General features: G+C 32.5%; 2 protein-coding genes across 2 annotated transcripts; one reads left to right on the top strand and one right to left on the bottom strand.

Moving 5' to 3' along the window:
• Positions 1 to 2,849: 2,849 nt before the first annotated feature.
• On the bottom strand, positions 2,850 to 8,434 carry LOC146901426 (uncharacterized). The gene is made up of 10 exons (XM_085733581.1): positions 8,233 to 8,434; positions 7,062 to 7,121; positions 6,923 to 6,962; positions 6,017 to 6,195; positions 5,857 to 5,895; positions 5,622 to 5,708; positions 5,077 to 5,137; positions 4,738 to 4,862; positions 3,261 to 3,352; positions 2,850 to 3,156 (listed from the first exon to the last, which is right to left on the bottom strand). Exons 1-10 carry the CDS (start codon positions 8,278 to 8,280, stop codon positions 3,042 to 3,044), a joined length of 846 nt encoding a protein of 281 aa, XP_085589707.1. The 5' UTR covers positions 8,281 to 8,434; the 3' UTR covers positions 2,850 to 3,041.
• A 3,252-nt stretch (positions 8,435 to 11,686) lies between these two features.
• On the top strand, positions 11,687 to 16,076 carry LOC146901425 (Exostosin family protein). The gene is made up of 4 exons (XM_085733577.1): positions 11,687 to 12,341; positions 12,445 to 12,575; positions 14,234 to 14,582; positions 15,156 to 16,076. Exons 1-4 carry the CDS (start codon positions 11,907 to 11,909, stop codon positions 15,828 to 15,830), a joined length of 1,590 nt encoding a protein of 529 aa, XP_085589703.1. The 5' UTR covers positions 11,687 to 11,906; the 3' UTR covers positions 15,831 to 16,076.
• Positions 16,077 to 16,260: the final 184 nt, after the last annotated feature.

The following is a 16,260-nucleotide window of genomic DNA, read 5'->3' as shown; positions in this document are numbered from 1 at the left end:
TGCCGAGTCGATGACTGAGCCGAGTTTTAAAACTATGATTAAAAATACTACTAATAATTTCTTTTTTTACTGTGACCAAAAATTCTGACGGAAATTTTACAAGATTAAAAAGTGTGATTTTTTTATAAACATTAAAAACAAAATTTTGAATATTTTTAAAGATTATTTACTTAATCAATTGTTATTTTTATATAAAAAAGCTGTTCATTTTTTTATCTTTCACTTAAATTATTTAATTTCCTTTAAATTTGGGCTGGAGTACTATTTGAATGATTAATTAAAAAATATATTTAGATTCCATTAAAATAAAAAGAACACCTTCGTAATAGAGATTCAAATTATTAATCGAAGAATAATAAAAAAATCACTAAAATAGGAGCATCACCACAATATAAATGATACTGAACACTATTAAAATATTTTATTAATCTTGCTCGTTAAAAATATTTTGTTAAAAATATTTGGTTACTAGAACTTTTACCCGTGCTACCGCCCGGGTCATAAAAAATGAAGAAGCTAATATATTGTGATATGATCCATTACGTGGATAATAAAAGAATTAAGAACATACAATGGTTGTTCACACATTTTGAAAAATCTTCTTATACACTACATTTGAAGTGGTGTTAATATAGTCCTCATTGTCATCTGTTAATAATATTTTTAGGACATTATAAATGTAGTAGACAAAAGCAAAATTTTATAGTACAATCCCAACTTATAATTTTAATGTCATAATTTTAATCAGAACTATAAAAGCAGTTTGTGCAATTGATTCAAAATATTTTCAGCGACATTGAGCAACAATCCATAATTTTTTAACGAAAGAGATTTTGGCAAAAACACCACACAAATTATAAATTACTGAAACAAAGCAAATGTATTTTGATTCCTATCAGTTCTGCATGTAAGTTTAAAATATCTGTCATGATTCTATATTTATGTCATTTATATTGTGCACTTAGTTTTAATGATAATTTTCCTTGTAAATTATCATACCTCAACTATCCTACTGTAAATCATCCTACCACTGCTTGTTATAGTAATATGTTTAACTCCCAGAACAACTAACATAATTATGGCCGAATAAATTAGATTGATGGTAAGTTGAATAACTTATACATAAACTATATAAGAATAGAAGAACGAAAAAAATCCAAAACAATTAGATATGACAGAAACAAATTTGCATAAATTGTAAATCCCTTCCTAGTAGTAAAATTTGTTGCTTGTTAAAATATCTGAGGGATGTAACAAAACGTAAAAATAACAAAACCTAAAAAAATTAGGGTTAGTACTAGGAGGAAAAATATTAGGTTTAGTAGTTGCAGACTTAACAAAATCAATAAATAAGGATAAGAATATATTTGAGGGATGTAACAAAATGTAAAAATAACAAAACCTAAAAAAATTAGGTTTAGTATTAGGAGGGAAAATATTAGGTTTAGTTGTTGTAGACTTAACAAAATTAATAAATAAAGATAACGTTAACAACACACTTTTCAATACACACGTTTTTACACACCTTTTTTATTGGTAAAAATTTATATGAATCTCATCAAATTTGTACAAGATCTACATGATTTAATTAGACCTATCTGAATTTTACTAAAAAAAAAAGTGTAGTAGAATACATCCAAAAAAAAGTGTGATGCTACACTATTCATATAAAACAATAGTTACTATTTTTTTCAAATTTCAACTGAAAGAAGTATGTACATTCAGTATTTAACCCGTCTTTTTTTGAGAGAAGTATTTAACATTTTACCCATCTTAAATATGATTACATCCTCAATTGAAGACAACATTTAGAAAATATAGAAAAAGACCCTTAATCATAATTTATTGTTTATTTTACCAAATCATTTTATTCAATTTTTAAAACAACTCTAGTTTTATATGTAAAAATCACATCTAAAGCAATCATAATTTGAATTAAAAATATTGTAATTAAAATAAAAATAATAATACTAAATGATAAAATTTTGTCATCAACTTCAAACTTAATTTTATCATATGTCCCCATGAGCTTAGCTCATTTGGTAAGGTATAATGCACAATTTGTGCAGGGGTCGGGGTTCGAACCCCAGACACCCCACTTATTCATCTTAAAGGTGAGTTTCTCTAGCCACTAGACTACTTGACCAAAAAAAAAAAAGATCAACTACGTCTTTATTGAAAAAAGCAGACATACATACTAACATGTTAATGTTTGTCTGCCCTTTGCACTATAGTTAATACTTATAAATCAAAATTATTAGTATATTTTGTTGTATGTATGTTTAAGGCATCAATTTCATATTATGTACCAGTGGTTTAATTATCTAAAGTTTAATGTCAAATACTCTTGTTCAAAAAATTAAACTGGGAATTTTTCTATTGTATTGGATTGATGGTTTGTTTGAAATCGAATGAAATAGAGTGATACCACATTTTTTGATATTTTAAAAACCAACGAAGATAAATGATATTTTTTAAGGGAGAGCCTTACACTTGTTACTATCATACTTAGCTCAAAAAAATAGTATATTTACTAGTAGAGCACAAGAGATCTGGTTCCCACCAAAAAAAACGACAAAGATAAATGAGAGACAGGGCATCTCATCGACAAAATGAAAGATCATTTTCAAGACCTCATTTGAATAAAATTTGGTTTTATAATGTCAATAAATCACAGCTCCTCATTTGTATAAGTTTTAAACTAGATATAATTAGTTAAACAATATTAATAATGGAACTGTTATTAAAATTACGAACATTTTTAATTATGAAACGTTAAATTCAATGAAAAGCTAAAAATAATCCATCAATTCATCATGGAACGGCAAAGACATTCAAAACGACTGGTCTACTAATGAAATGGAATAAATTCTATATTGGTGATAAACATTGTATATAGTATAATTTAGATTTATAAAAAAATGGCAAATATTATCTGCCAAAAAGAAATCCCGATATTGACATTGGGGAATCCAAGGCACCACCTACCTATAATAATACTCAGGAGAAAAGTAAGACTACAACAGAGAATAAAGTGAAATTCATACATCTGTCAATATTAACGAAGATACAATGACCACATATGCCAGGAAAAAGAAAAGGGCAATCTGTATGAAAAACTTTGGATTTTCCCTCATGTTTGGAGATGTCACCGCCCTGAAAATCAGACAGCAAATCATCATATTGTAAAATCATTGAATAATCCATGACAGTATTCAGTTGATGTTGTGATTACACTTTGTTACTAGCAGAATGATTACCTCGCAATTCGCTGAGAGAATCGGGGAAAAGGTAAGCTTTGTATGAACACAATGCCTGGTCCAGTTAGAACAGCTGTTACAGCATTGTCGCCCTGAAATTTCGAGATCACGTCAAAATCATATCGTATAACACTATTAGGAAAATTAAGATGGATTTTGAAAGATACATTAAGAATCTGAGATCAAAGGCAGCATGGTGGATCCCAAACATAAAATAGTAATATGCAGTTTACCAAAGTTGGTTGCATTATCCCCAAGTTTTTTTTACTGAATCATCCTCGTTATATAACAACAAAAAGGCTGCTTACTTTGATTAAATGACACTAATGATTTCTAATAACAATCCATTTAAATCAAAATCCTTACTAATAGTTTCACCTGTAATTCTATTCATTTTCCCTCTACCTACCTATATCTATTAGACAATTTTTTCGTAAGTTGCCCTCATCATTAGAATTTTCTAAAGTCTTCTCCACATGTCCAAATCACCTCAGATGGGACTAACATTTTTTCAACAATAGGTTTTATCTAACTTTCTTTCTTATACTTCCATACCTAATCATATCGTCTTGCATCTCATCTATTGTAATATACCTCCAATATCAGCAGCATTGTGTTTGATTTTTTTACAGCCCCTTTACTGTCCCAAAAATCTTTATATCACTTATAGTTGTGCAGGAAAAATTTCTCTCGAACTTGAGTGGTGCTTTCCCATTAGAAACTACAACTTAAACAATGTCTGCATTCATCTACTCTGTTTGAATCCTATGCTTAACATATCCTTATATTGTCCAACAGAATAAATTCTAACCAACTAACATCTCTATTTAACCTCTACCTTCTCTATAACAGATGGTGCAGGCAGCTTTTAGTTTTGTTTCCTTTTTGGACCTCAACTTTCGCCTTTGTTGGGGTTTCTTTGCCTCAGGTTAGTCACTAAACTTTAATTCCTCAAATCTTCAAGAACTAAACTTCAATTCCTCAAATCTTCAAGTTTAGTTCCTAACACGTGGCAAAGAAACCCAAGCAAAATCTTCATGAACTAAACTTTAATTACTTGCTTTAAAATATCAAAATCCCCAGTAGGTTAGTAATGTAAACTGTCAATTTTCTCCGACACATAAACTTAATTAATAACATAATTTACTGCTGACATTGCCAGCTTGTAAAGTCTTCAGCAATGAACTAATGAGCATAAAGATTTGGAGTTGAATCCTACAATTATTGAGGAGCAGGGAGAGATTTACATCCCTTTGGAGTAACCCAGATAGTTTATGAAGTGCTAACTTCTATTTTCGCCAACCATTACAAAAATATAACTGTACATTTTGACATACTATTATGACATTCACACAAGAATTTCAAGTTTCTACGGTGACAACCAAGCACATTTCATGAGCCACACGAAAAAGAATAATTCATGAGAACAGTAATTACTGCAGAACATGAATATAATTCAGAAATAGAAGCTACTTACTCCAAACATTGTCCTTCTTACAGGACCGTTATATTTGATTTGGATATCGACTGTACTGGTCACAGCAACAATGCAAGAAACATCAACAGCTAGAACTTCACCGACCTCAAGAATTTTCTGTACAACTAAAAATGAAGAGAATCCAATAGAGCACTCCAATGAGAAATACTAAAGGAGTACATTAATAAAGAAAACAAGAAATACTCCAAAGGTAGACCTTAATCAAAATGACAGTTTAAAATTGGAAGATGGACTGGAAAGGAGGAAAAAGTAGCAATGGAAACCAAAAAATAAAAAACAGTAATGCTATAAGTATGTATACAAGTCAAGATAATATACCAGATCCACCCCCAAGTATGAATGCAAGCCCTTGGCCAGATAGCTTCTGCCTCAAGAATACCTATAATGCAAACATGGTCTTAGAGAAGTAATATACACACATGACAACAATACTTTAACTTCTGCCACATTTATTTTCAATAGAAAACATATTATGTGGGAAGAAATGTGATTATGATAAAGTGCTAAAAAACATGCGCTGTATGTGGTGGTAGATTATATGGTAGAGCCATACTAACTAAAAGCAAAGGGTTTTTGTTAATGATTTATGAACAGGAAATTGTGTATCAAATACACCGGTATGTGGAAAAGAGATGCATCCTAAGAACATTTTCCAAAGTCCATAACACATTTTGGTACAAACAATAATTCACTGTAGACATTGCAGTCTACACAGATTGTCACATCTGAGTTCAAGTACATTGTCCATTTCTTATAATAATCGAAGCAGAAAACTAAAACGGCTTCCCAGACAAGTGACCAAGTTTAAGTTATTGGGAAATTATAGGAAACTTCTCAACTCTCAATTAACCCAAATATCTCACCTCAGCACCAGCAACAACATTACGTCCCCTCTGATCAACTGTGTTGCTGACCTTCACATCATTGACCGAGCACAAAAATGCATCGGGCTACAAAAAATTCAAAACGAAGTTATGTTTGTATTCTGAATTCTGATCCTTAGATTAAAAATAATAATACCAACCAGTAAACCCATAGAAATGGAAATTTAGTATTTGAAATCAATTTGAACAACAGTTGAAAACAAATTAGATATACCTGACATAGAATCTCTCCATTAAATGTTGCCAAATCAATCTGTATTCATATAAGTAGCAAACGCAGTCACATATGAAAATATTTCAGTCAGATAGATACAGATATATGTTTATAAACAATCCATTATATAAACAATTTGGAGAGGTATGGAAGTACAAACCGGAAGAATTCTCGCAAAATAAGGTGCAGCAATTCCAACAAATCCATCACTTGGTCCAGAATTGCGAACAACAATGTTCGTTATAGTTTTGCCAAACAACCACTGCCATATGCCAACTTCATTTTCTGGAAGGTAAGCATTTTCCATTTCAACTGATCCAGACATAAAACACATGGAACCTACAATTGCCATAGGGTACAGTCTCAATTAAAAATATGGATAGCTGTTCTCCACAATTCCAACTGTAAGTCATGTATACTTGGAGACTGGAGCATGTGTTTTCATATAACATATGTAAAAAAGATATTACAATGAGAACTATTAGCAAAGTGCAAAAAAAAAAAAAACTGCATATCTCCACACGCAATTAACATTACTTGGGCTCAGGCTAACTCATACTTGACGACACTTGTTCATTTAATGATTGAGGAGGATCTAAGAGAATCACAAACATACTTACTCGCAAGCTTGTGGATTGGCAAGTGCCGCAAGTCATAAATGAGTTTAAGAATTAGGTAATTATCATTGAAACATTATCTATCAAGGAAATAATTTAAACCTTAAAAGGTTTTGAGCAAATAAGAACACTATATTTAGACCAAAAAAAGATAATTAAATATAGGCAAACCAAATAAATTTGTTATTTCATCCCCAAATGATGCCCAAGTGTCATGACCAGTATAGGCCATGTTAAGCAGACAAACATCAAGGTGAAAAATTGACCCGAGCCTCTATCACAAGCAATATTATCTATAGAATCATGTTTGTATGAATACCATAATCAAGCATGTGACCTATATTTACGATTCAAAATGACAGTACAAAGCTTTAGTCTAAAGTCTGCAAAGAAAGATCATCCATGGAAAAATTCTAAAGACCTGTGAATAAAGGTACCCAACAGCTTACCAGGCTTTGCGATGATTTTTTCATGTGGCTTCAACATTATCTGTATTGCAGGAACCGAATGACACGTTACATAATTGTTGATAAAAAGGAACAAGAAAAGAGTGACATTTAGGACTCAAGCTTGGATAGTCACATATACCTGAACCACCTGAGATTCACCCCCTAAAATCTGAAAAGGGATAATTGCATCTTGTTGGCTCTGAACAAAATTACATGAAAAAGTTCACCATGAGATTGTGACAGATATTGTGTAGAATGTCAGTATTTCAGTTATTTTTCTTTTTATTACAGAATTCTATCCCTAATGAGAACTGCTAAATCTTACGAAACAGTTGAAAAACGAAACACAAGAATGAAAACATGTCCATTTTAAAAAAGTAAATAAACAAATAACAAGGAACGTTTAACGTAGAAAGTGGTTCAATGGAATATATGCCCTAAAATTATTTTCGAAACGTCTCTCTTTTGCGGAAATCACGGCCAATATATGCATTAAATGGAGTCTCTAAAGCCTTCACGTATTTCTTGTTTTTAGGTCTTCGTAATGATCAGCATTTTCCATCCATAATATAAGTTCAGGGATAGTATTGAGCACCGTCAATAAGAAATGCTCAAAATCAGATAATATTTTTAGTATCACAATCAAAGATATGAATCGAAATACCAAGAAAACTTCCTTTTTCTTTAATTAGAGCATTATGATGAGCACTACACTTTTTTGTATCCCCTCGTACTAAGAAGGGCAGCTCTTACTCAGACTAGTACGCGCGCGAAAATAAAACATGTCACTTGTCAATTTTAACATCCCACAAAACTAAGCCAGTTAAAAAGACGGAAATGCTTTACTGTCACGACAAAACACATCACGACAATATGAGTGGTAATGTGTCCTACTGTTAATGCGCATCCTACTGTGATTTCGGCCAAAACCCCAATTCTATTGGTCAGTATGTGTTCGTGAAAAAATTTGTTGCATTAAATCGCATGGCTCTTTAAAGAATCCATTTTAGACAATTTTTCATTTTGCACGTTCTAGATAAAATATATAAACTCCATGCAATAATCATCATGACCGTGAACTAAAACAAAACTATGTTGATCATACGATAAAAATTATAAAATCCAGCTTATCAAACTAACTAAAGAGCAATATCTCATAATCTCAATACACATAAATCAATCTTCTATAACACTCCAATTTCACAAAATGTGATCCTAGCGAACAAGTAATTAATGAAATAAACATATTAATTCAGCATTTTCAAACTCATCTAAGCTATTACAGAATCTAGGTTAATTTGTGGAAATACCTGATAAACATAAGGTTGAAAAGGCGTTGAGAAAAATGGCGCAGCCATGGCCAAGTTCAAGAGTGGCGCAACAAAACTTTGTAGATCTGGTGAAGAATAACGACGCAACAAAACTTTGTAGATCTGGTGAAGAATAACGAGAGAAGTTTGATTCAGAGGAGGATCGTGGATTTATGTTCGGGGGTTTTGTGTTCTTTTCTTTGTTTCTTCACCGCTTTGTGAGCGTCTTTGTTGTTCAGAACACGTGTTTCGTTCTCATGTGGCTTGTTTCTATTGGGTACATGGTTAGATGATATGGCTAAGTGCTATTGGCTATCCTACTCGTAAAATTTCATGCGGGGTGGTGATCATGTATTTTAACATGGTCGATTTGTTTTTTGGTTTTTTATTAGTGAAGGTTTTTTTTAGAGGAACAAGCTTAATGCATCTTATTAATAATCAAGAATTCAATACATGATGGGATGTTATAATGAATACGGAAACTAACTTTCGAAAGACCGTTTTAGCTAAGCTATAAGCAACTCCATTTATTTGTGTCCTAATGAATTATTAGTGAAGGTTTGTTTCATGGATTTTAATTCTCTACCCCCATTCATTCCTGATTTAGTATTTACCAAACTAAGTATGTGTTTGAATGCACGTTTACTGCTTGATTATCACATTTCGAGATCCTTTGGTAGATGTTAGTTTGGAGCAAATGTATTGTGGTTCCAAATAAGCAATAAGCGTTGTTTAGTGTTGAGGTGGATACGTCAGAATTACAGGTGATGTATGAACAACTGTGATTTTCTTGTAAGCTGCACTTTGTAGCTTTTAGAATCACGGTGACCTGTGATCATTGTGGTTATGACATATCTACGGTGATATCAAAGATAGACCAAGACTCTGTAATGGTGATAATAAAGTATGACAAACTTCAATATTAATACCTATTTCTAAAGAGACTGTCTTTTGATCATTATTAACCATTGCTATATTTGGTTCCACGTCTGCTATGTCATTATCGCGTCGAATTTATATTCATTGAGAATCTGCGAAGCTAATTTTTTTGTAATTCCTTGTCGAGAAAACAAACATATTGTAGATCTATCTTACAATCCATTCAAAAGACCAATGTGTCATAATTCAAACCATTGATACAATGAAGAGTGTGAAGCAACTTCATGGTTTCTTCTTATGCAGTAAAAAGACGTTGATCTAGGTCAATAGTTAGTTAAAATAAAGCGTCCTTAAGAATCTCAAACATACACGTCAAAAGAAGTGCAACATTGATTTGTTCAAAATTTATATTAATATTGCATTTAATATATATGATCAGAGGATATTGTCGCTGAGTAACATGTTACATGTGTAGTCGAACGTGCACCCTAGTTAGTTAGAAAAGTTAAGCATTTATTTGTTTTTGCATTAAAAACCGCCTACACGCACGACCAAGCCTGAACAACAATTTATAGCCTCTAACAAATTACAACTTTATGATGCGAGTCAAGCTACTTGAGCGTAGCTTCAGACACTCGTTGAAACTTTGTTAATTACTTGTGTGAAAGATATGATCCCGTCTTCCAGTAATTACTGGTTACTCTGGCATCATAAACTTAGGAGGGGAGGGATGACAAACTTCGCTCTGAGTTGTAAATTAGGATACTTCAAAATTGATAACTAAGATCTTTGAATTATCACGCATTGTTGTTTGATTGGAGATGGTATACCACACATTTTGATCTTGCAAGCATTCGACACTGAACAGGCAAATTGCGAAGAGATGCCGAAAACTTTGTTAGATACTGTCACACTTTGCGAAGAGAAAAATAAAAGATATTTAAAAGCACTTATGGTTATTTGGGTTTAATTTGAGTGACATGTTTATGATTTCAAATATACAATCTCATGTATCATACTTGTATTTCTTACATAATTTTTATGATCTCATGTATCAGACTTGTTGGTGTGTAAATTACTATGATTGTGTAAATTATTATGATTTTATTTTGTAATGTGCTTTATTTTTACTTCCATGAGATATTTAAGACTAGACACTTCATATATTGTCTAGGGGTGTTCAAATCCAAACCGATCCAAAATAAAACCGCAAACCGATCCAAAAAAACCGAAAACCGCAAAAAACCGAATATATTTGGATGCGTTTGGATGTTCTTTTGTAAAAACCGCTAAGATCGGATCGGATTTCGGATCACTTTTTCAAAACCGAACCAAACCGAACCGAACCGCAAAAATAAATATTAATACTTATTTATTCTTTTATTAGTATTATAGATTGCATTATTATGTTGTTTGTTAAATTTTAATCTTATACATTGCACTAATTTAATCTATATTATTATTACTTCATATGTTTCAAAAATAATCGATAATTTTCATACTATAATTTTATTTTTTTAATATATTTTGCATCAAACCTATTATTTTACCGTGTTTGTGTAATATTAATATTAATAAAAAAATTATATTCTTCAAAAAAGAGTAAATAAAAAAATATATTTTGCATTTTGGACATCCAAAAACCGATCCAAATTAAACCGCATATATTTGGATCGGTTCGGTTCGGATTTTTTTAGAATACTCATCCAAACCGAACCGAACCGCATGTGATTTTTATTTTGGATCGGTTGACATTTTGCCTCAAAACCGATCCAAACCGCACCGCGAACACCCCTAATATTGTCTATGTCGTAATTTAGATTAAATGTTGAAATATTTTTCGAATAAAACATTGATTTTGAGGAGGCAATCTATAGAAAAAGAGTTATGTGTCATGACCTCATTTGTATCGACTTATTTATCATAAAGTTGGATTAAAAGTGACTTTTTTATTAATAAAATGACAATAATCACACTTAAAAATTCACACACACAAATGAGGATTCCCAAGTTTTAATTTGGGTTGCAGGATGCAACATACAACCTAACAATTTTGACATTTGAGTTAGATACAAAAGAGTTTTTTGTTTTATTTATTTGAAAATTTTATAATTTTGTTGGTGTTAACCTTTCAGTTTATGTCCTAAATGACTCGTGTTTGATTGTACAAAAAAAAAAAAACTCATGTTTGATGAACTTAATTAACCACTTGAATCAAATTGTATGGTGAAGAAAAATGTACAATTGATAAGGTATATTTATTATTTAATTTAACTCACCCTTATTTTTTATTTTTTGAAAGTAATTTACTTCACCCTTACTTCACCTGTTATCAATTATAAATAAATTTGACATTTTAGGTTCATTCATTTAATAATGTATGTGGTCCATAATATATCACATACATCATTAAATGAATTGAATCTAAAAAATCAAATTTGTTTATAATTGAAAACGGAGGGAGTATTTAAAATGTCTATCTTCTTATTAATGTTATTTAAAATGTTTATCTTTTTATTAATGCAGTCTTAAACAAACCATAAATAAAAGTGTAAGAGAAAAGGTGGAAAAAGTTGACTTTGGATGTATCGAAGAGTTGGGGGTTGTACTTGTTCCTTCTTTCTCATGCCTTTGGGATTGAGTTAGCATCTTCATAACAGAACAGAACATCAACCCGCTTTAACCGTTCCCGTCAACCTCGCTGTCTTTGTTATCAGTTACACACTACTTTTCCCGCACTCAGATCCATCGTCTGAACCAGGTTCCAATTTATTATGCTATGATTCAAATTTGAGATGAAGAAGGTGTTCCACCTAACAGTTATTATTCTAATGAGGGAGTTATCGTGGCGTTGTTTTCGACACAAGATTGATTGGAGAAAATTGTTTCTTCTTGTATCCATTTTTACTGCATCTGGATTTGTGTTTCAGATGATTGTTCATACTCATGTAATTTCACCAAACAAACACTTTCATGATTCATACCGATCCTCTAACAGTACTACTATACAGTCGAATGAGTTTATTAAAGAGACAATACTTCAACAGATTAGCCTCACTCTTCCGAATTCCGCTGTTTCGCCTAATTCCTCTAACAATTTTGTTCAATCAGTATCGGTTGAGGCAGATAATGTAGACACTCGAGGGCGACGGAAGAAAGATAGATATCTTGCTGCTAATACAACAGTTACAACTTCATTCCCTCGTGGGCGTGTTTCTTCTGGTAAGCAGGTAGAAGTTGATTAGATTTTAGACTTGTTCATTCTTTCGTTTTTTTAAGTATACGATGAAGATGGTGTCGTTACCAATATTTTGCTGGATATGTATATCGCAGACGGACATTAGGTTGATGACACCTACTGAGGCCCTTGTGTATGCAAAGAAAGAGATTGATCATGCTACTTTACTGAATGAAGATCCTGATCTTTACGCTCCTTTATTCAAGAACATTTCTGTTTTTAAAAGGTATTCTTTTTTCTTCTTTTAAATTGTGGATACTTATTAATGGTTTTGTTACCGGATAGTGTCATGAATCATGATTGCAAGTGATGGTTATTGATTTGTCTGAATTTTTTTGAGGGTTAAAGAAAAGGGAAATTGATTCCTATAAAATAGCAGGTAAGGGTGTATGTGTATCCACCCTTAATTAAGCTAAAATGTGCATTGCTAGCTTTATCCAATACATGATTTAAGTGTGGATATGTTTTTACTTGTTTTGTAGAGAAGTTTGTTTAGACGAGCCTAGTCCAAAATGTAATCACATTTTTTTTATGACGTAGGACATATAACTGAAAATGTTCATTTTGTCAAGCTGCTTCCTTGATAAACGTAAGAGATAATGCTCCTCTAACTCAAATATCCACTAGTCACCAATGTAAGAAGAATGATATCATGTAATAACAACATGCTTATTAAACATTAATGATGGAGGTCTATTATAGACCGAATAAACCGAGCAGAGCACCGTAAAAGTTATTCCTGTTATAAGCTGGAACAAGATAATATAAAAAAGGGCAGCCCGGTGCACTAAAGCTCCTGCATACACAGGGTCCAGGAAGGTGTTCCACCAATTGGTGTATTGTACGCAACCTTAACCTGTTTTACACAAGGGGCTGTTTTCAGAACTTGAACCCGTGACCTTTCAATCATGTGGCAACAACTTTACCGTTGCGCCAAGGCTAGCATTAGATAATATAATATAGGATAGAAATTAGAATCCCAACTTTACTGCTGCAACAACTTCTGGAAATGCTTATTTGTCTAAGTTTGGAGACCACTTGACTTAAATTAGTGTTCTGAACCAACCACCTCAAGTTTGATCCTTTAAGTAATTGCAGTTGAATGCTTTTATTTTACATCTCTAATCCTACCCCTGAAGCAAGAGCCTTTAGGTTTGAAGCATTAGAAACACATATGCCCACTTGCCTCATGCTCAAGTCCAGCTTTCTTTTATTAAAGGAATGTGGGCTGTAGCTGAAGACCACTTGGTTATAGAGTTATACTATGTCATGAATTTATCATCTGAAAAGCATAAGCTCTTAGCTGAAGACACATAAGTGGTTTTATATCATAGTTCTAATGAGTAGTTTTGATATAGTACCACTCTTTCACATATAAGCTTTTTGAACTTGGAAAACTGAAGTCTTGAAAGCATACATTCATCACATGATATGAAGACTGAGGCAAGGACCACTCAACCTACCTAACTTTTATTACAAATTACATTTATTACTAGTGATGATACATCCTTCAAATAGGAGGTTTAAAAGTTGTTTTTAGGCACTGAATTAATGATAATGGTCAACGTCTTTTTACCTCGCATGTATTGTAGTTTTAACCATGTCTAGAATCTTAGTGTCTTGTAAAGCAGATGTAAATTGTCGAGTCTAGTTACTTTATTGCTTTTCTATAATCATCTCCACCAAGTTTTCGAGTTTTTAAGGAGATGAAGTTTGGAGACTTGGGGAGTTGATTCTATAACTTGTTGTCTGTAACCTGCTGAATATTGTTGATTCTGTAAATTGTTGTCTGTAATCTGCTGAATATTGTTGATTATGTATTTGGAATGTACTACAACTTTGGTACGTGGCCATGTTGAAATAAATACTGTTCCTCAATTTCAGGAGCTATGAATTGATGGAAACAGTACTTAAAGTTTATATATATCGTGATGGGGCAAGGCCTATTTTTCACAACCCTTCCCTCAAGGGAATCTATGCTTCTGAAGGATGGTTTATGAAGTTAATGCAGGAAAATAAGCAATTTGTCACCAAGGATCCTGAGAGGGCCCACTTATTCTATCTTCCATACAGTGCACGCCAAATGGAGGTCACACTGTATGTGCCTGGGTCACATGATTTGAAACCATTATCAATCTTTCTTAGGGACTATGTAAACAAGATTGCTGCAAAGTATCCCTTTTGGAATCGCACACATGGGTCAGATCATTTCCTTGTTGCTTGCCATGACTGGGTAGGTGTCTTTTTTCCTTTGGATTCCTCTGATAATTTGATTTCGTTAAATTTGATAATTGTTTGAGAGTATTAATATTTTTAATTCTTACATTTCCTTGTCTTTCATTAATTAGTAGGAAAAATTAAAATGGATTTATTTAGTAAAAATAAATTTCAAATGGCTTCGACCCATAAAGGTTCACCCATATAATAGATGACGACGATTTATAATAATAGGATAACCTAGTGCCACAAAGCTCTCATCACCGCAAAGAAAAAGCATTACTGCTTAATCTCCCAATATATTTCACAGTTCTCCTTCTGCAACTGATTAATTCCCTTTCGTAATTCCAGTTTCCCTTAAACATTTGACAGCCGTCTATTACCTTGAAATATGAAATAATCCAAGGCCATATCATATTGAGTATGAAAGTATGCAACAACTTTTATTTATATGACTTACTGCGGGCTCGACACTTTTTTTTATGATTACTGAACAATGAAAAACACTTCAGTGAACCTTTTGCTTTTCTTGAGATTTTCAAAAACAACTCTTTCTTATATGCCTCTTGTTTGAAACTCCCATTTGCAGGGTCCTTACACAGTGACTGAACATGAAGAACTAGCCAGAAACACCTTAAAAGCTCTATGTAATGCTGATCTGTCTGAAAGAATCTTCATTGAAGGAAGAGATGTTTCCCTTCCAGAAACTACCATAAGGGCACCAAGAAGACCTCTTAGATATCTCGGTGGGAACAGAGCATCACTCCGTCCAATCCTTGCCTTCTTTGCTGGAAGCATGCACGGTAGAGTGCGTCCCACTCTTCTTAAGCATTGGGGCGGTGAAAAATATGAAGACATGAAAATATACAAGCGTTTACCTTTGAGGGTCTCTAAAAAGATGACTTATATTCAACACATGAAATCAAGTAAATATTGTTTATGTCCAATGGGCTTTGAAGTTAATAGCCCTAGGATAGTTGAAGCCATATACTACGAATGTGTTCCTGTGATCATTGCAGATAATTTTGTCCTTCCACTTAGTGAAGTTCTGGACTGGAGCGCTTTTTCTGTGGTTGTTGCCGAGAAGGATATTCCTAGATTGAAGGATATTTTGTTGTCAATCCCTATGAGAAAATATGTTGCAATGCAAAATAATGTGAAGATGGTACAGAAGCATTTCCTTTGGAACCCAAAACCAATAAGATATGATCTGTTTCACATGATTCTTCATTCAATATGGTTGAACAAGCTAAACCAGATTTGAACTCCGCAAATATAGACGGTGAACATTCAGGACTCTTGCAGTCTTTCATACAATAGAAATTTGATTGATTAATTTATTAATTACAGTTTTGTAATCTGGTTAGCAGGTTTGTAAATAGTTTAATTGCTGTTATTTTTAAATGTGTAATAGTTTTTTTTTCCCTCTTTCAGAGTATTAAATCCTTGAACTCTGCATAGTCTCTTTCATAAAACCATAGAGGGAAGTATCTTGCTTTGTTTGTTGTTACTTTATCTGGATAGAGAGTATAATGTATTATAATTATCATTGGGAAAAAAATTGTGGGGCTACCAATGGGAAAAAACTCTGTTGCTTTCTATCAGTTTCACTACTTCTATTTTAGTATTTTCTTCACTGAACTGACAAGTCTATGGGGCAAGATCTGTCAGAATTGAATCTTAATTTATGATCA

The sequence above is a fragment of the Medicago sativa genome, chromosome 8 (assembly GCF_051527215.1).
Source record: "Medicago sativa cultivar Bolivia chromosome 8, Bolivia_mono, whole genome shotgun sequence".
NCBI classification, from domain to species: Eukaryota; Viridiplantae; Streptophyta; class Magnoliopsida; order Fabales; family Fabaceae; genus Medicago; species Medicago sativa.
Note: the sequence above shows the minus strand (reverse complement) of the source record. Positions and strands in the feature narration are given on the sequence as shown.